At 38.7% G+C, this 20,295-nt stretch overlaps 2 protein-coding genes across 2 annotated transcripts in view; one reads left to right on the top strand and one right to left on the bottom strand.

Moving 5' to 3' along the window:
- Positions 1 to 20,295, top strand: part of CEP85L (centrosomal protein 85L) — a gene marked incomplete at both ends in the record, with an annotated part of 113,986 nt that overhangs the window by 47,469 nt on the left and 46,222 nt on the right. The window lies entirely within an intron of this gene.
- PLN (phospholamban) lies at positions 11,141 to 11,299 on the bottom strand (the record flags this gene model as incomplete). The annotated part of the gene is made up of 1 exon (XM_080341270.1): positions 11,141 to 11,299. The coding sequence occupies one exon, from the start codon at positions 11,297 to 11,299 to the stop codon at positions 11,141 to 11,143; it is 159 nt and encodes a 52-aa protein (XP_080197396.1).

Genomic DNA, 20,295 nt, shown 5'->3' with positions numbered 1-20,295 from the left:
TGTACCCTTCACAATGCTTTGTTTAGGCTGAGTGTTTTGGAAACTCTTACTTTTATTTAGGTCAAAACAACTCCCAGTTTTTGTCTTTCGCTTCTCATAAATGCTTTCTCACTCTGTGATTAAATATAGTGTCTTCTTTTTGCATGAAAGCAAAGTTCCATGTTTGAAACAGATGAAACCCTACAGGTAGTAGTATGGTTATTTAAAAAATGTTCCTGCAGGCATTGATGCTGAGCTGTGTTTTGAGGACAGAGCCAACAGAGGGAGCACAAACATTATTTATCTCTTTGGCCGAATTCATAAAATGGTGCTGCATCTTTTCAGGTTTTTGAGATTGTAAGATTACAGGATGAAGTTTTGCTTTAAACTTTTCTTGTTACTTTTATTTTTATACCTGCATCAGTATTGATATATATGTTACAGGGTCTAGCCAGCCCCTGACTTAAGAAGCAATGGTCCTGTCAGCTGTGCGGTTAATTCTGGAAAACAGGGGAGGTCCTTGAAGCTGCAGCCTTTGCTCTGCTTACCCTGACCCCATGCTGGATTGCGAGAGGGGGAACAGGGGTCTGACAGTAATTAAGAGCACAAGGGATATGGAGGAGGTTCCTGGTGGCCTTGGCAAGTACTTTCATTAGTATGACTTGAAATTGCATTGATGTGCCTTGAAATGTGATCTGTTTCTCAAGTGAGATGTTGTGAAATAGGATCCAGGGAAGCAGAAAGTTACAGGGTGTGCAAGAGCAGTGAGCCCTTGGGCTCTTATAGGCATCCTCTGCTTTCTGCCCAGAAGTTACAGCTTTGAGGAGGGACGGCAGAAGAGATGAAGAAAGGAGAATGGTTCTTCTGGTCTTGACACCTGTTTTGTTGTTGTTGTTGTTTTGTTTTGTGTTTGTGGGTTTGTTTTTTTTTTTTTTGAGAAACCTTAGCTTAAGGATAGGGTAATCATAGAATAATTTTGATTGGAAAAGACCTTTAAGATCATAGAGTCCAACTGTTAGTCTTGGTTATATGTACAAGCTGAGGGACAAGAGGCTGGAGAGCAACCCTGTGGAAGGAAATCTGGGGCTTTGGGTTAACAGCAACATGAGCCAACAGTGTGCCCTAACAGCCAAAAGGGCCACCTGTGTCCTGGATGCATCAAGCACAGCATTGCCAGCCAGGCCAGGGTGGTGATTGTCCCGCTCTGCTCCGCACTGGTGTGGTCTCACCTGCAGCACTCTGTGCAGTTCTGGGCTCCACAGGATAAAAAGGGTATCAAGCTACTGGAGAGTGTCCAGAGGAGGGGTACAAAGTTGGTGAGAGATCTTGAGGTCAAGGCCGATGACGAGCAGCTGAGGTGACTTAGTTTGTTCAGCTTGGAGAAGGCTGAGGGGTGACCTCAGTCTACAGCTTCTTTATGAGGTGGGAGGGTTGGGGGGACAGCAGAGGTAGATGTTCTGATCTCCTCTTTTCTGGTAACCAGTCACAGGACATGAGAAAGTGATGCAAAACTGCATCAAGGGAAGTTCAGGTTGTACACTAGGAAAAGGTTGCTCACTGAGAGGTTGGTCAGTCATTAGAACAGGCTCCCCAGGGAAGTGGTCATGGCACTAAGCCTGTCAGAGTTTAGGGGTTATCTGGATGATGCTCCTAGTCCTGTGGTTGAGTCTTTGGTAGTCTTGAAAGGAGCACACAGTTGGATTTGATGATCCTTATGGGTCCCTTCCAACTTGAGATATTCTATGAGACTACAACTATGCTGTGTTTGTTTGGGTTTTTTGTTTGTTTGTTTGTTTTTAGGGTATGTGTGTTTTGTTTTGTGGTGGTGTTGTTTTTTTTGGTTTTTTTGTTTTTTTTTTTCTCCCACCTCCCAAAATCACCATATATGCGTCTGCGAACTGATATGCTATTGTTTCTGAGAAACAAAGCTACAATCTTAAGTAGAATATATACATAGAGGAGAGACAGAGCAGAAAACTGAAGATTTTGCTAGAGGAAGCTGGTGATCTATAATAGGGGGAGAAAAACACCTCTATAGAAACATTTTTATTTTTCTTTTCCTCTTAGTGGAGATTATTTTTGCTATTTTGCCTTTAATGAGCGTGTATGCTGATGGAAATGCAATGGTTTTTACAGGACTGAAAAACTACAGTTTACCATCTTTTTACTTTAAAACCACCATTTCCATCAGCAGAGAACAAAATGAACTTAGCTTTAACTGAGAATCTAAAGCAGCTTTGTGTATCTGTAAGGTAGGCTGGTAGGAGAGCTATAGAGGGCAGCTATCACGAAGGAAACAAGAATACACGTCAACAGTTTTCTGGATTGATTTTGAGGACTGATAGTTCAGGAACAGCTATTGGACTTAATAAAGTCTACAAGTAAATTTTTATGCCTTTCTCGACTAGTATAAACAGCTTATTCCACAAAGCTCTGAATTATGATTTATTTTTATAAAATCAGACAAGCTTTAAATTGAAGTTTACTGTAAAGCATAATGTATTACAGCCCTTAAAAGCTGTTACAAGGTTAATTACTCTCAAAATTAAGATTGTCTCCTTCCTTAATAGTCTGAATTTGACTGAACTCAGCATCTACCTGTTGTTTTTTGTTACACTTTGCTCCCCATATTAGCAGGCCTGTGATGTGGCTTTTCCATTCGAATTGTAAACCATGATTTTTAAAATAAAATCCTCACTGTGCATTGTAAGGCAAGTTCAGAGTGTTGGGTAGAAGACCTACAGCTATGTTGATTCTTTTTCTGGATGATGTCAGGTTTGCAACTGATGCTGTGGATCAAGAGGACGCATCTTCAGAGAAGGTGCCTTTTTCAGCTGTGGATGTGATGTTTGTGTGTTTGGGAAATAACCACAGACCAGATGCTCTCCAAATACTTATTGTGCAACATCATGGAGGCCTATATATTCTTATCTGTAGCTAATGTGTACTGTTTTATGTGTGCTTTTTGAAGGTGAATATTCTCCTAAGCATTTCCACAGAACAGATTTTAACAATACTTCAATGAAAATAATTTCCATGCAGAATTTATATTTCACTATACGCTTCAATGTACCACTGATCTTTCAGCAGACATTACCATTTTAATACCATTTTTCTTAACCCCCAAAGTAAGTAAGTGTGTGATTAGACTAGTGTTAAGGGAAAAAATGCTAACAATGCATGCCACCAGTTCCCATTTACTGAGCTGGGAGGCCATACAAATCAGGATTAAAAGGCTGTAATGCTTTTACATGAAAACATTCTTAAAGATTGATCCGATTAGCTATTGTATTATCTGAACCTATCTAGGTACATACTGTATGCTAGTCCAGAAATTAGGTTTAAAATGAAAACATGCATTTAAAATAGTGGGAGATAATACAGTGAGAAGCGGGGTTTTAGAAGGTTTCATATCTGCTATTAGCTCTGTACAATGTTGTAGGCATCACATGATGAATCTCTGTTTTTTCAAGTGTATGGGACAAATGTATGATTTCTTCATGGTGTGCTAATTTGTGTCAGAATATAGCTGAGAGAACAGATGGAAATTGCTTAAATGCATATTTCTCCTTTAATGCCTTGTTTATGCCATGTATATAAAAGTTACTGGAAATTAAATGTTAATGTGTTGAGAAACTTAGAGATACTAAATAATCTTCATTTCAACACAGAGAAGAAAGTAAACTGCATGCATACCTGAACATTGGTAAACAAAAGTTGTAAAACTTTATTTGAAAGAAAAAGTTACAACATTCTTCATATAATATTGTTGCTATGGAAAATGTCATTCCTAAATGTCAACTCCAAACTAGTTTTTCTTATGATCCTGGCAGATCAGAAAACTAAAACTGATTCATATCAACTTTTTTTCCCATGTTACATTTTGATGAAACCGTATTTCCAGCAAGATAAAACTTTCTAACATGAAGAATTGTCACCTTTAGTTAGCAGAGTGAACTCATTCACTGTGAGCCACAATTAAGCTTTTATGGTTTTTTTTTCCTTTTGCTGTGAAGTTAGTAGTCCAACAACCGATATTGCATTTGTTCCAGTGCATATGTGGGCTCAGTCTGGAGTACGTGCTGGCAGATGATGGGAAACCAAACTTGGACCATGCTTGATTGGAACAAGAGACTTGGCATTGCTTAATTGATATCTTTGCCAATTTCATATGTTGTCTCAGGAAAATGCATGTTTCAGTTTCAGCAGCATATTTCAACATTTGTCGAAGATTCTGTAGTTTTCATTGCTGGCTGAGAGGAGGCTAGTGTTGCATCTTGAGCCTGTTTCTAACTGCTAATGGCAGAGTTTCTTATAGACTTCCTTTGTATGTAGTTTTGCATCTGGAAGTGATTGTTGGTGGCAGTAGACTCATCTTTCTCCTCTTAATAGAAAGGAATATGTTGTTTTTATTTTTGTCAGGGCTAACTCATTTAATTTTCACTATGAAATAGTGACAGTGGTAAGAAAATTTCTGAATATACAGGAGAGCATACAGACCATAAGCTTTGTGTAGGCCTTAGCAGTTATCAATGAGTTGCCATTTTGTTGGGGAAACTGTTTTTATTCCTCTTCAGACTGGAGTGGGCTTCATATAAGTTTCTGCAGTTGTGGTATGCTTTGTGCCGTCTATGTAAAAAAAAACTAGCAGAAATCCTCCTAAATAATACATAACTATGTAACTGTTACTACATATATCCCGTGTATATAAATATACAGATTTTTTTAAAAAGCAGAATATTTCAAGATGATCAAAATAAGTGACAAAGTGCGTACAGAGATGTAGCTGTGCAGAGCTTTCTGCTCTAAATGCAAACAGACAGGAATTGATATTACTATAACAATATAAGAAAACTATAGATGTTTAGTTTGCAGAAGCTACTTTAAATGTTTATTTGGACATATTTCAGGGCAGATGAGAGACCATCCATGCTGCACAGCTGGTGTTGCCTCAGCTTTGGAGTAGGCAGCACAGAGTGAAAGGTGGATGCCTGTTAATGGTAGAACTTTGTTTCCCTACACAAACTGGCTTTTTCCTTTGAAAAGTCTGTTTGTAGATCCAATTTAGATGGGTTTCCTCCAGATAACTGTAGCATCCCACAACAATAGTAATGATCTAGAAATCATGAGTGTGAACATGAGCAGATAAGCTCTGTATGATATTCAGCAATCATGAGCAGTGCTGGATCAACAGTGTATGTGTGGAATCAGGGATGTGCTGTTGGCAGTAGCAAGCTGGAAGCTGGGGCTTCGTGCACCCCAGGAGCGACATCTGCTCTGTGTGTATTGCATTAAGTTTACTGTACAATGCATATGTGTGGGTGTACTTGGCTCCCACATTGTACTTGGAAAAGACGAATGCCAGGAGTAAGCTGTTTGGCCCCAGTATTTCCCAGCATGTCTCAGGTGTGTAGAGGTACCTTCGGGGCAAATAACTCCAGCAGAAGTGAGCTCTTCTAGGTCACTGTCCTTCCCAGGGACCCGTGGGGAAAGAGCATCCTCCTGCAAAGGGCTGTAGAAGAACGTCCTGTAAGAAACTGCTGTTGTGTGCTTAATGTGAGGACGAGCTGTGGACTGGGTGATTGTACTGGCATGTCGCAAGTGCTGTGTCAGATATGGCTTGAGGGCTCCCACGCTGCACACTTGACCTGCGTTTAAGTGGTAAATCCAACCTAAGGACGTAGCCCACTTCTTGCGTTTGAGCACGCACACCTACTACTTGTGTACATGGCGGGGTTAAGGGCTTTGTAGGCAGAGTTATAATAACCCTTGTTAATGATTGGTTTTCAGTTGTTTTGACAGCTTCTTTTGATACTGCTGCGTAAGACTAATGGCTTCTGGCTCTTAAGGTGTTGCTGTGAGCCATAGGTATGAAAAAAGATGTAACTAATAATTATGCTTTCATATTTAAAGTTGACTTATCTCTGTTTCATGGATATCCTTGTTTCCATCATCATCATCTCTGCTTTTGCCATCCACAGATAACTTAATGCATGCTGTCAACTGAGCGAATGTATTTCATTCTGCTTTCCTGCTATATCTGTAATTTCTCATGAAGTACACATTCTATGGAAATTCCATTTTAAAAGTTTGATTTCTGTAGTCCCCTTTGCAGAAATGACGTTCCTTGAAGGCTGCAGGTGTTTTGTAGATATTTTAAAAGTAAGCTGTAGCAGTGAGAAAAAACTACATTAACTGCTGATACATCCTTGGATTTCTTAATGTACTCAGTAGCTCTAGATGCTTTCTTTACTCAGTGTCGGGTAGGTAACTGTATGCAACTTTTAGGATCGCTTTCTGATAAAATTGGGATGTGAACACTTTCTCCAATTGTTCCAGTCTCTGTGGTCTTTGCATATTTATATTCAGATAGTTTGAAGTGTCTACATTATCATTGCAAAACCCTCAAAACAAGATTTCAGAAGGAACCAGAACTCCATGAAAGTTCACATCAGCTTCACAAGGATAAATGCGAGCACTAGAACCAAGACTATGAGCAGAAAATTGAGTATCAGGTTGAGACCTCTGTTGTTAGCGAGATCCATAATGTGTGTCAGTCCACCCTCTTGTGCTTGCAGCACACTCGTGATTGTAGCTTTGGGTTGCTCCTTCAGTCATCAGCAATGTAGATTTATATGAATTTCATTGTATCCTCAGCTGTTTACCTGGTTTTAGTTTGTCCCACTTAAGAAAAATATGTTTGTTTGCAGTAACTAGAATTGGATGTTCGTACAGGAGTTTTTTTTTTCCAAATACCTTAAAAATAATAATAATAAACAAAATAAAGTTAATTATAGTTTTCATTTCACTATTGAAGAACTTGTGAATGACTGATTAATGGAGAAAGGACTTGAATTTTATACAGTTTGGCTCTTAATTTATTTCAATTTTTATATGTGTGTGGTACTCTCCAGGCCAATTTGATTTTCAAACGAATGGCTATTCTCAAGACTTAATCTATTTCAGCACTAGATTGTTGAAAATTCACTTCTTTTAAAAGCTCTCTGTAGTCGTACAGAAGAGAAAACTTTACTCATGTGGGCAGAATGTACCTCTGTGACCAGGAGTGTTTCCTACCCTTCTAGGGCTTGGTTCTAGGGCCTGGCACGGCCCAATGCCGGAGGCAGCGCTCTGCTCTGCCAGCAGCGCTGGGCAGGAGTCACTGCGGCTTTGCCAGCACCTTATTAAGAATCCGGATTGCACTGGCAAGGGATGCATCCTTAGCGCTTTTAATAGCACATACGTAACAGCTTGTTTTAAGATAGCATTAGTAACTTAGCAATTGTGTTTTATATATAGAAATATATATATATAAATGAGAGAAACAAAGACAACCAGTCAGCCCTAACAGTGAAACGTTGCCAAAACTTTCTTTTAATAATGAGGTAAGTTTTTAGGAATGATCACAAGAGGGCAGTGCTTTATAGTTTTGTAATTTGATGCAGAAAATGAACTGGCATTCTTTTATCTTAAATAAAATGACAAGCTTATAAAGCAAACAGTTTGACTAAACTAACTGTCAGATATTACAATAAATCTAGGGCCTATTTTAAATAATTTAAAACACCAGGGTTCTTAACTGAAATGAGCATCAGTTTTTAAAGTAATCCTCATAAATATGTGGTTCTGGTTTTAATCCTTGCAGTGAACAAGAGATGTTCACTTATCTCCTTCCATAACTCAAAGAAGTGGTGGTTGTTGTGGTTTTTATTTGTTTGGGGTTTTTTTCCCAGTTTTTAACATCTAGGTCAGATCTAAAAGGACTGCATTTGTTGTTAAATTGAAAATATCTATGGATCTTGAAGGACTTCACAAATATTTTTTCATTGTATTCTGACAGACACTATTTATTAAATAGCCATAGAAATACAGATATCTGGTCTGTAATCTGTAGTATATTAGTATGCTTCCAGACATGACCAAGAATACTCTCTAAACGAATACATTCATTTTTCTGCTCTAGATTTAAGTTAATAAAGAAATGCAAGTATCTCCTGTCCTCTAAGCTACCTTACTGACTAACTCTGAAATGGGTCATGTCTTCACTTAGAGAAAAATGGGTAGGTTTATCAATATTTGTTGAAGAGCTGGCTGAAGAGACATCTCTAAAACCAGCGTATTCTTGTTCCTGATTCAACTCTTTTCTAGTGGAAAATTGCTGGTTTTGTTCACTATGAGTGTGTAAGATGAACTTAGCAGAAAGATGTAGCCTTGGGTGGAGTGGAACAGAGAAATGAAAACTTAATCCAAGCTACGTGCTGTGTTTGGAGTTTTTATTATGGCTCATAAAAGTAGTGAGATTTAGATTACACATTCATAAAATTAATTAGGATTGCTGATGTGCACTAGTTGGTGAGTGTGAATTAAGTACATGTGAGTGATCTGGACATCACAAAATAGGCAAGATTACTGTTGAAAACTGAAACAGAATAAACAGAGGTATAAAGAACCAGAAGGCTGTGTGATGACTAGGTCTTTTTCACATAACTTTAATATGTAGATGATAGAATGGATGCTTCTTTCTAAATGGAATTGTGTTTAAGTATCTTATTTTATGCATTAATATATTTTCAAGCAGTCATTTTCATAAATAAAAATACAGTAGATGTTAGTTTTAAAGCCCATATAAGTGTTCAAAGAAGAATGCACTATATACAAAAGGTTTTATTTTTTTCAAACTCTGGGTTCAGTTGACATTGAGTGACATAGAGGATGGCAGCACATTTCAGATCAGCAGAACCCTAAGACACAAATGAATCATACAGTACATGCAACTTATCTGCATTGCTGTAAAGTAACAGTATGGCTTCCAGTTTATTTATACCTTGTTTTGTTCTTGTTTATTTCTTGTTTTTAAATAAATAATGTTTTTTTCAGGTACATAAGAGGAAAGAGGTCGGTTTGTTTCTGTGAGGGGGGGTGAGGCTTTGAATTTCTTTCAGCAATGCTTTACTTTTGCTTGTATATATAGGATGTTTCAAAAAGATGGACCTAATTTCAAAGCAGTAGTGATTTCAAATTGGGTATCTTTTTGAAACACCCTGTATTACTGGCTTGTGAAAGTATAATCCCAACATGTCCACAGAATGTATGTGTTGATAGTCTGCTCCTAACACCTCTTTTTATCAGGGAGTTTTCAGTACTGGAAAACTGTTGTTCATTTCCAGTTGAAGTCTTTTGAAACACCTCCAAAGCCAATTAAAACTGGAAACCCTATCCATCACAAAAGTATAGATTTAAAAAGAGAATAAAGTAAGTTGAGATTTTTCTGTTTTCTGCCCTCTCCCACTATGAAGTGCACTGTGTTCTTAAGAACATGGATGAATAGGGAAAGTTCACTGACTAAAATCTCATGCATTTGTGAGAGTGGTCAGAATGCATGAAATGGAAACAGAGATTCACATGGACAGTTTAAATCAATGTAATTTGCATACCAACTTGCAAGCAGGGGTGATGTTGCCGATCTCATCAGTATCTTCCCTAATCCTTGTACAGTAGCTAACTGATTTCCTCTAGTGATTAACCTTATTTCAGAGGTCTGGTCTGAGCACATATATATTTGCCACATAGGAAGTGAATCACCACTGCACTTGCTTGCATTCTATCGAAAACAGTTTTTCCAAAGAATTTTTTTCCCTTCCTGCTCACCTGTGCATTGCCAACTTCTACTCATGCAACATTAAATCTTGAAGGCAGAATACAAGATTAAGGTAAATGTGTTTTGATTTTCTGTGTTCATCAATAGGATTGCTTGTGTACAGTGGTATGGAAGGGTGCCTGTTTAAAAAATGAATGTCTGTTTGACTTCTGTCTATTGATTCTTGAGCTTTCTTTCAAATTGAAAACTGCATAAAGCACCTAGGAATTTGGCTGAAAAACAGCAACCTGTAGGAGGGTTGGAAGTCTACTACTCAGTCTTCTTACTGACAAAGGCTGGAATAGAAACTTCATATCTTACGTGTATAGACTGTGGTTTACATGTTGAAAAAATATTTCTGCAATGCTTTCCCTCCTGTGCATAATCGTTTGTAATTAATTTTATTTATGTATAATTGATTTTAGGAAAATATGTGCTTGTTCTCTAACAGGCATTTGGAGTTGAAGATGGTAGTGTCTTGTATGATACATGTCAATCACAGCAGTAAAGGTGACCTAAACCTTTCTCTTTACCTCATCACATACAAGCCACTTTGTGTGACACTGGCAGGTACCAAGTTTTCTGTGGTTTTAAGCTAAAGAGATTATTACGTAAAGTACAGCAGACCATAATAAAGTTGTCTGAAGCCAAATATTAAGAACTTTGAGAATTATTTCTGAGCTGTGCCAATTGTCATGTCAGTTAAATGACTATAGAAAATTAAATCTTTGATACTAGTGTAGTATTGTCAATTTTTTTCTGCTAAACCATACTGAAAGAACTTTCCAGATGTCACTTAGTTCTGTAGGGATGTATCTAGTGAATAATACTATAAATGAAGTAGTTTTTTTTTTCTTCCACCCCCAGATCCAAGTTGTGTGTGAGTATATACATATATGCATCTATATGTATATATAAGATTCCTTAATTAGGGAGAATAGCATAAGAAGCAGTTGTTATTTTTGGATTAGAAGAGATTTTTGGTTTGTTCTCAGTTTGGATGCCTTCAGCTTATAATGCAGAGATGGAACGCCTTGAGTTAAGCAGAGCAATTTTCCTGGGATGTGTTGAGGGCTGTGGGCATGGAGTTCTTTGGGCAGACATGGACCAATTTTGGATCCTCTCGAAGGGTTTAAGGGTTTTCAGAGAAACCTAAAACCACTCGGGCCGCCCAAAAGTGAAGCTGCTGTTTGTGTGATCTAGCTACAACATTGAGGAACTTACCAACTCCATGAAGAGCCAGTACTTTACCCCATTCAGAAAGACATCTCTTGGTTCAGACAGACAAATTAGGTCATGCACAGCTTTGTAACGACAGGCTCTACACACTGTTCTGCACAGAAGAAGTGTGGTTTTAATACATGTAGCAGGTAGTAAGAGAAGAGAGGGAGGGCTGGCGTACAGCTCTAGTCCGAGTGCCAGCCCCTCTTGCGAGAGGATCCGTGCATTGGGAGTTGCGGGTGGAGGTGGCTCTTCCCTCGGGGCTGACTTTCCTAGAGGACAGTGCAGAGAAGTGCTGGAGCTTCAGAGGAGCATCACAATGATACAGATCAACAAGAGGCAAATTAAAATCAGGCAGAAATTCACAAAGAGCTCCTGGAGCCTTTGGCGTGATTGTGGGTTGATCTCAATAGTTGAGGCTCTCCGCAGAGCAGAGCGGGTTATGTATTGGACCTTCTCCATGGCAACAAGAAAGCAGAGGGCACAAATCAGAGGTTTTAGGAGTGCAGGAAAGAAGAGGAGTTGTCAGGAACAGTGCAAAGTGCCTATTATCTTCTCTTTTTGTTTTAGACAGCCTTTGTGGAGCTGGGAAAGCAGGAAAGTGAAGAGTTAGAAATGCAGAAGTCAAGTGTTTTGATGAATGCAAATGGAGACTGTTTTAAACTTCTAAAAAGCCTGATGTAAACAGACTGCCATTACAGTGGTTTTACTTCAAAACAAAATTTTTTACATTTTGTTTTTCAAGTTGTGATCTGTGCTGTGTTGTGCTTTTCCTCCTGAAGCCTACTGAGCACCTGCTTCTTAGTAGTGGTGAGGAACTATAAAATGGAAATGATGGATATGTGGAATTTACCCAGATCATTGCTTTAGATCCTAATCTCTCCATTCTTCAGTCTGTGAAAAGGCCATGGCTGACTTCCATACCCACCCCACTCTCTTGCTTTATTTGTTCAAGCACATGTGAAAGCCTGGTGATATGGCTGGTGTCACAGACCTTTCAGCCAGGAGATCTGGATATCACTGCCTGGCTGTTATTGACCATGGCAGATCATCTGATTTACCAGTATCTTATTTTGGAAGGGAGGAAAAGAAATCTTGTTGAAGCATTTCCATTCCAACTAAAAATTCTTTATGGTGTGTAATTAAAAGCATATGTATCACTGCTATAGGGAATTTTAGTAGTATATTTCTCGACAGACAAAACAGAGTAAGGACTACTTTTTTTGTTGTTACACATTTAGGATTATCTGTTTACAAAATGTAGTTGCAATGGTAGAGGACTGCTATGAGGAACAACATAAAGCATATATATATATATAATGTATATATGTATAAAGTATATAACTTTGTCTCTTAAGTGAGAGTTTTACTTCAAGTAATGGCAAATGGAAACACAGTTGTCTAAAAACCCTAAATAAATATTTGTGGCATAAAACCCTACGGTATGAACCCTCCACGGGAAGAGGCTCGCTTTGATACGTGCTCACATAGCTCATCATGAGGTGGATTCTGCAGGTGCTATCACAATGTGGAAAATTTGTTTTCAAGATGGTGATATATACAGCTCTCAAACTTTACTACTAAAACTGCACTTGCCCCTAAATGTCTTAAGAAGTTATATCAGGGTCATATCTTTGACAGAAGGCCTCTTCTTGTTTGTTTGTTTGGTGTTTTTTTTCCAGGGAGGGCTGCAATAAATGAAATTCCTATCTACTGATGTATACCACAAAAAGGGAAACCATTGCTTAGCTGTCTGCGCCCCAGATTACATGATGATCCTCACGGAATCACTGAATCAGAGACACTTTGACCATGAATTTCTTTAGCTGTGGCTGAAACTCAACCTTAAAATGAAACAGAAGTATCTGAATTTCAGACTCTTTTTACTCCCTCTGCATTGGACTGCAGAGTCAAATAGTGCTGTATGAACAGAATACGTGTGCTGCCAGTGGCAGTGTTGGTATTTAAGGGGGAGACTTTTAAAAGAAACCAGATGACACATGGATATTTTAATACCTTTAGAGGATTCCATGTAATGACATCATCTTTCAAAACTGAACATTGGATTTTGTTCTGATGTTTTTAGCTATAGCTGATCTTTATTACTAATGAAACACACAATGGGAACTTCACAGTTGACTTTCATAGTGACTATCATTTCATAGTGACTATAATTTTTCAGCTTTGTGTGACTTTCTGCTGTAGTGACTTAAGCAGTTCTAGTGCTTGCCAAGTACATTGTGCTTAGCTTTTTGCTGGTCACTGCCAGTCCCAAGTGCAGTAAAAGCGAGACACACACAGCAACTCTCAAGTGATTTGGCTGAAGGCACATTCATTCTCCAGCTCAGTATGGGCTGGGGTGCATTGTGCTGTTTATGCTTTTCTATGCAAGGCATGGTGGGTGAGCTACTAACAGACTGACACTAGTACAGAAAACTTTGTGTAACCGACTTGTGCAACTGCACAGAGCACAGTATTTCCTGAGGATGACTTCATCACAACTTATGTCATTTTTTTAATGCACATGGCGTGCAACCTTTAGTCTTTGGGCTCTATGTGACCTGTTACAACACCATAACTGTCTTCTTGTCTGCCCTCAGCAGGACTGGAACAGCAGTACATATTTACATATAGTACATATAGTACATATCACCTACGTAAAATATGTACTACGTGTTTTTGCACCTATGCAAGAAGCTGTACTGCTGTGTTGCTGCATGTGTTTCACTTGCAGGACTCAAGGGGCAGGACCTGTGGCTTGGAAATGCTTTTGTAAAAGTCAGTATTAGCTGGTTGGGCATCACAGATGCAAGGCCAGCACAGGTGAGAAGAGATGGCAAGATCCATCAGGGAGGGGAAAAAAATAATATATTCTTCCTTTGGAAAGGTTGGCATTGCTGAGGGAGCAGGCAATATGTCAGAAAGCTCAGTTCAGCTGTCACACTGACATGAGCTGTTTGAACATACATGACCTGACAGGTGATACAAAAGGATTTTAAAAAAAGGAAGGTGCCATAAATTAAAATGCATTCCTTTTACAGCTAGAAAATGCTATAGAAAAGAGATGAGGAAAGGTCAAAACCGAGTAACTTGCTTTTATTGATTTCAAAACTCATGGGTTTGGAAATTTTTAAAATGCCTAGGTGTTGTTTTATCTAGTTGTCTGTGGGAGAAGTTTTCTTATAAGTGAAGGAAGCAAATTCTATTTCTGTATTTCAACAAGTTTGTCTTTAGAAGTGCATGGCTTCAACTAATAAACACATACCTTGCATGTTAATCCTCCATGATGCTGTCACCCACCTAAAGTGTGCAGAAAGAGAAACAGACTCAGTAACACAGCTGCATATGGGTGGCTGTCAAGGTCAACATGGACAACCTGAAAAATAATTACACTGAAATGAAGGCTGATCATTGCCAAAAATAGCAGCTGTTTTCTGCTCTTCAATTCCATGCCTGTGTTTTAGTTTAACATTAGGAAATATTATGCATGCACACACCACTTCTTGAAAGGAAAGTGCAGCAAAGGGACAAGCTATATTTGACTTTTTTTTTTAAGTCAAGTAGTGTTACTCCTGTGTGACAAGACTGAGTATTACACAAGAGCAGCTGTTGGCTGCATTGCTGTGCAGTTGTGTGTTTAATCCAGTGGTGTTAATGGATGTGAAAAATGGATGTGAAAGGCTTGACTTGTGCACAGTGCAAATCTGCAGGCAGGGTCACCCGGCTGACCCCGCATGTTACTATGTAGGGGATCCACTGCGCCTGCTGCCCTAAAATGAGTCACTCATCACAATTATTGCTTTCTTTGCTGACATGTGACTGTTTCGCTGATTTGTATTAGGTTATTTTTATCTCTGTTCCTGGGTGTCCTTTACAATGAGAGGAGATATGTGACCCAACTGAAAGCTGTAGGCCGCACTTGTTCCTGGTGCAACTGCACTGACTCCGTTGAAGTCACATGGGATAAATTTGGCTCTTTTGAAAATGCCACAGCAATTTTAGACAAGACCTGTTTCCTGTCATATGTTTACTAAATGCAGCAATGATATCAGTGGAATAGAAGAGGTTTGACATATTTGAACCCTGAAAAGGCATTGTTAAAAAGTAATATTGCGTAACTGTCTATTGCATAGATTTTTACAATAAGATGTCCCCAAAATCTGGTATTCTGTTTAATAACTTAAAAATAAGTGTCTTAACTATAAACATAGCGATGCAAAAAGTCCCATAAAGTTATGTGATCCTTGGTCTAGTATGTGTTCAGAGCTGTTACCAAAAATTACCTGGCCAAAGAGAATCCTGTAGCTGTTTGTGTGAGCAGTGTGATACTCCTAGGCAGAAAGAGGCATTCTCTGCATGGTCAGAGGAGGTTGGTTTAAAGATTTGTGTGTGTAATGCTAAGCCAAAGAAGAACCCTGCGTGCAGGACTGAATGCTGTCAGTTGAATTGAACCTGGAGCCCTTGGTCACCATTGTCTGTGGATTGTGTCCCCCCAAGAGGAGAAGAGATCGCGGAGTTTTAAAGCTCTGCCTGTGCACAGCAGCTGCAGTTGATGTGTAGGCATGTGTGTCATGTTCACTAGCTGTCCTCTGTTAATGTATATACCTTGTTCCAAGTTGTATTGCTTTGTTTTGAACTCTGCTATAAAATACCTCCTCATTGGTGATATGCAGTCACTGCAGTTGAGAACTCCAAGTCTGAAAATTCTCCTTTTTCACTGAGGAAGATAAGGGGTGATAAGGGAGTGAAGAAGGAACCGGTCTGAATTGACTCTAAAGACCTCTAGAGGGTCTTGCTGTTGTGACTTCAGTGAGTAAAAGTTTCCAAGGATAAAATAGTAGTTGCTTACAGGTTTTCAAGTACAGAAGTGATTTATAAAGGTATGTCATTTTTTTAATTTTGTATTTTTGTAGAAAGAACAAAGTAGTCTAGAGGTGAGTTGCTAGGATCTACCCCAGCAGATGGATTTTGTATTTATCTATACTAGGGGTGCAGAATTCTGTTGATTATTCTGGTTTTAGGCTGAGAGTTGCACTAAGCAGTTGTGTCAGTGAAGAAGGGTATTAAGGCTGTTAGCCAATTCAAAAGCTTAACTACAGAAAACAGAAAGCTGGCTTGCTTTTTTTTCCTTGTGATGTTGATTTTGTTTTGATTTCTTAAGAGGCAGGCATGAAAGAGGAAATAAAGGGCTGGAAGTCAAAAACAAAGACTGGGGTGGGTGAAGGCAAGAATGGAGACAGTGGTGCAGCAGAGGAAGAGAGTGGGTGTGTGGAAAAAGAGCAAGGAATTGTGCAAAGGAATAGAAAACTGGAGCTGGAGTACATTAAGTCATTGAAGAGAACTAGAGACTGATTTGTGGTGTAGAATATAACTTTTTCAGTCCCCTGCAGAAAACACTTCTTTGGGATAAAGGAAGAAGGAACAATCCAGCTCACTTCTGGGTTTGGGAAGTGCTGATAATAGGAAAAGCAAACTCTAAAATTGTATCAGTCTTTTTACCTTTTGTTTTAATGTCTGGTACTGAAGTGTCAATGCTTTTCGCATGTTTGGGAGAGGATAGTAAAAACCTCTTGCTTTAATTTAGATTCTTTTTTTCCCCCTCTCTTACTAATTAATTATTTTTACAACAACCCTTTGGGTTAGCTTTGGTGTTCTGAGTGTTGTAGAAGCAAGATCACCAGTAAGAGCCTTTACCTGTATGCTGAGCCCATGAAAATGCAAAAAGTGTAGATACAAAGACATTACACTGATGAACAGCTGAAGACGCCAGGCTTGGCATTTTGAGTTTTGGAAGTTATCCGCATACCTTGTGGATAACTGTGACTTAATCTGTGTGCTGTTCTGTTAGCTCATGCTTTGGGCTGGTTTTTGACTATGTGTCAAATTCCCTGCAACTGCTGCAGGACCATGCAGGGGGATCTCGGGCAAGTGCTTCAGCCTCCGTACTCATCTGTTCCCCTAATCAAAATGAGATGTATAATAACTATACTTTTTTCTATCTGTTGACATGATTTGCCTTTTAAGCAGTAACCTTCTTTTAGGAAATTAACTCCTTCCTCCACTGCACGGACTGACTACCTGACTTGTTGAAGTTTCAAGTTTGGTTTTAGGATCTGATGGCTTGTATAACACTGCTTGCTAGTAGGAAATGGAGTAAGTGCAATTGGAACTGAAGTGCAAATTGAAATTCATTTAGGATGTATAAAAGGTGGAAGTGGAAGGGCATGCTGCAAGTTGTGTTGTTGTATGGAAAACATAACAGATGGTTTGCCTAATGAGTAACAGTAACATTTTAGCAGCTCCTGAACAATAACATGGCATTGATTGAGAGAAGAATATAGTACACAAACTCAGCTTCTGAGAAGTAACTTGATGCCATGAAAGTCCTCTTAAGCCATATATCAATCTCTAGAAAGCAAAAGCAATCTTCTAGTTTTAAAATGTGTTGTAGTTTAAGGAACATAATGTTACTTTCCTGGGGGATTTTTTTGTTTATCTACTTGGGATATTCCTGAAGCAAATTAATCTTAAAGCAAATAAAATTAATAAAATTAATCTTAAAGCAAATAAAAAGCTGTTCTTGTAGCTGTGTAGGTATATCCCACACATTTTTGTTTGCTGGTGGTCTGAAAAAATCAGTGAAAATCACCTTTATGCTATCTGATTACAAACTGATTTTGGTGAGTTTCATATTATATTGTATAACTCTTAAGAAGATGAAAAATAAATGCAATCTTTTGAAATAGAAATGTGGTATATGCATAGATCTGAATCTCCCTAAACACAGGTAACATTGTTGTCTTGACGAATGTGGCAAAAAAACCCAGAAAACTGTTATTTGCTGTAAACTCAATGTGATATTTCACATCTGATTCATAACATTTGTCACCTGCTATGGAAGCACATGGTTCTGTCATGACTGTCGGCTGTTGTTAGTCGGGGTTTGGATGTCTGGGACACGGGATGCTATTGGTGTGAAATTTTTAGATTTAATTTAACAGTTGAGCCACACTGTTATCTATTTTCAGTTTCCCAACTCTGTGACAGGACAGAATTCAGCTGCATGGGCATCTAACCTGCGTTAGCTATGGATGCATTGCAGTAAAGAGCTGCCTACAGCAGCCGAGTTTCTGTGTGTATGTTCCATCTATATCCGCATACTAACTCTATTTTTAAAGGTGTGTGTATGCAGCGTATGTATTAGGAGAGAAGCATTCTCTGCATGGTAGAATAAATGCAAACTAAACTGTAACTTTAGCCTTGACAAAAGTCTGTCTCTCAGTGGTCTTGTTTGCCTTAGGCGTTGGTTTGAAGGCACTGGGAGGTTGAAGTGCTGCTTCTGCCTCCTGGAAACAGCCTCCAGAGAACTTGATAACAGATTGTGTGCCTCGTGAGTAACAGGACATCCGGACACTTCCAGTGCTTCTCTATTCAAAACTGACAGGAGCCTGCTGAGCACAAAACCAAGCACCTGCATATATTTTTGCCTGGTACCTACCAGTAGGAAAAGGAATGAGGTGTGTCTGTTCATTAACAGGGAAAACATGCCTTACAAGATTAAGGTCTATATTAAGTTTGTCTTTTCTAAAACCAGAACCTTACGTAGACATAAGTAGTAAGGTGTGAGTTGAGGGAAGGGGAAACATGATTGTAAGGAGAAGAAATTCCTTAGAGATCTTAACATTCATTAACCACACTCCTTTTAAAAATATTCGTATATTTAATATTAAAATGTCCTTTGTGACATGTTTCTGTTTGAGATACACTCTTTTTTGTTTGCAGTAATTTTAAAGCTGGGGTTGTGTTTTGTTGTACAGTGTGTATGTGCTTCCCTTAGTTGGACATGAACGGATTACTTTCTGCATTCAAAATTCAGCTCATGATGTTACAAATCCTAGCTAAATGATTTGTTATTAGGAGCATTCTAGGACAAGTTTGGCAGTTACAATGACCAGAAGGAGAAAATACACCTTTAAAGGAATTTACAGCATGAATGCTATATGAATTCTGTAGCTTGAACTGCAGCTTGAGTAACATGATAAAATTTCAGTTCTGGTGTTGCTATAAAATGTTCATATTTTTTACTTAAGGGTGTTTTTTTCACTGTATAGAAAAAAGTTTGCTTTCTCAATGTGCTAGATCAGAAAAATGCTTTTCTGAGTTAAGTGCTGGAAGAGCTTTTATCTTTGGTGGGCTGTGGATAGACAGTTTTGGGGAAACAAAAGTGTCTCTACAAATCTTTAACTGAATTACTTGCCTTGTGAATTTTTTTATATTAAACAACAAAAAAGTATTTAAATTTAAAAGGAGAGGCAAAGGTCTGAGGAAGATAATGAAAGCTTCTCACCTTCTGGTGTACTGCTACTTGTGTAAATCATCTGCCCAAGGACAGCTAGTGCCTCACCAGCATGTAGAAAAATTTCAGTTGCCTTTATTATCCCTAAAACACATCCCCCACAGCATTGTATTTTTGACTCGGAGCTGTAATGCCTACATTTCTATATTTTTGATAAGCAATTATAACCAGCTGTTAATTTGAATAGCAGAGTTTTTGTAGAAAACTACAGCTACAGTGCCTTGCTGTAAGAATTAAAAGCATAAAAGAAGAGGTTGCTTACCTCTGGTGTGGCTGTTAGTGAAGCACAGAGGAGCCCGCTCTGGGCTGCGGGGAGTGTCTGTAGTTCTCTGGCAACTTGTCCCGAGTCTGTGACCAAGTTGTGGGAACAATTGAAGTAGTTCGAGGGGAAAGAAAGAACAAAAGTTTCAGAGGCAGGACTCCCGTTGTCATTCAGCAGCCCACAAGTTTTGATTGGTCCCATTTCTGCCTCGGGACACAGGCAGTGGCTCCTCTAAATCTGTCCACAGCCGTGATATATTAAACACGGGCAACAGCTTTCCTGGGGTAAGGGGAACCGTGTGCCGGGGAGCCCACTGTGCAGCCCCGGGGTGAGGGGGTCTGGGCTCCTTCAGTGGGGAAGCGGAGGGAGCCTTTTCTTTAACAAGAACCTACATGGGAATTTGTTCTAGGCGCTGCTTTGGATGTGGTACTTTTGCTACAGTAATGTTTCTTCATCATAAAAAAACCCTAAATCTCTAGTGTGGGTGATCATATTTCATGTAGGTTTTTTACTTGAAATTATTTTCTTTTGTACAAGGGATTTCTTAAACTACACTTTCAGTACGTATTGTTTTGAAAATCCTGTTATACAGCTGATACTCAGTTTACAGCGCATGATGTATGTTTTCCAATATCATCTTTCTTCTGACAATGCTTGAACTGATGTAATTTTTCTGTATTTCAAGCCTCTTCCAACGTTTTAAGTTAATTTGTGGGTTAGGGGATTTTTTCTTTTTTCCAAATAAAATCTGATGTTTATATAAATTCATCTCCAAAATGTATAATTCCTATATAATTTGAAGTATTAACCTCTTCTTTAAAACACATATACACCACCTTT

Source organism: Nesoenas mayeri, assembly GCF_963082525.1.
Source record: "Nesoenas mayeri genome assembly, chromosome: 3".
In the NCBI taxonomy this organism is placed as follows: domain Eukaryota; kingdom Metazoa; phylum Chordata; class Aves; order Columbiformes; family Columbidae; genus Nesoenas; species Nesoenas mayeri.
This window is presented reverse-complemented; position numbering and strand designations above follow the sequence as displayed.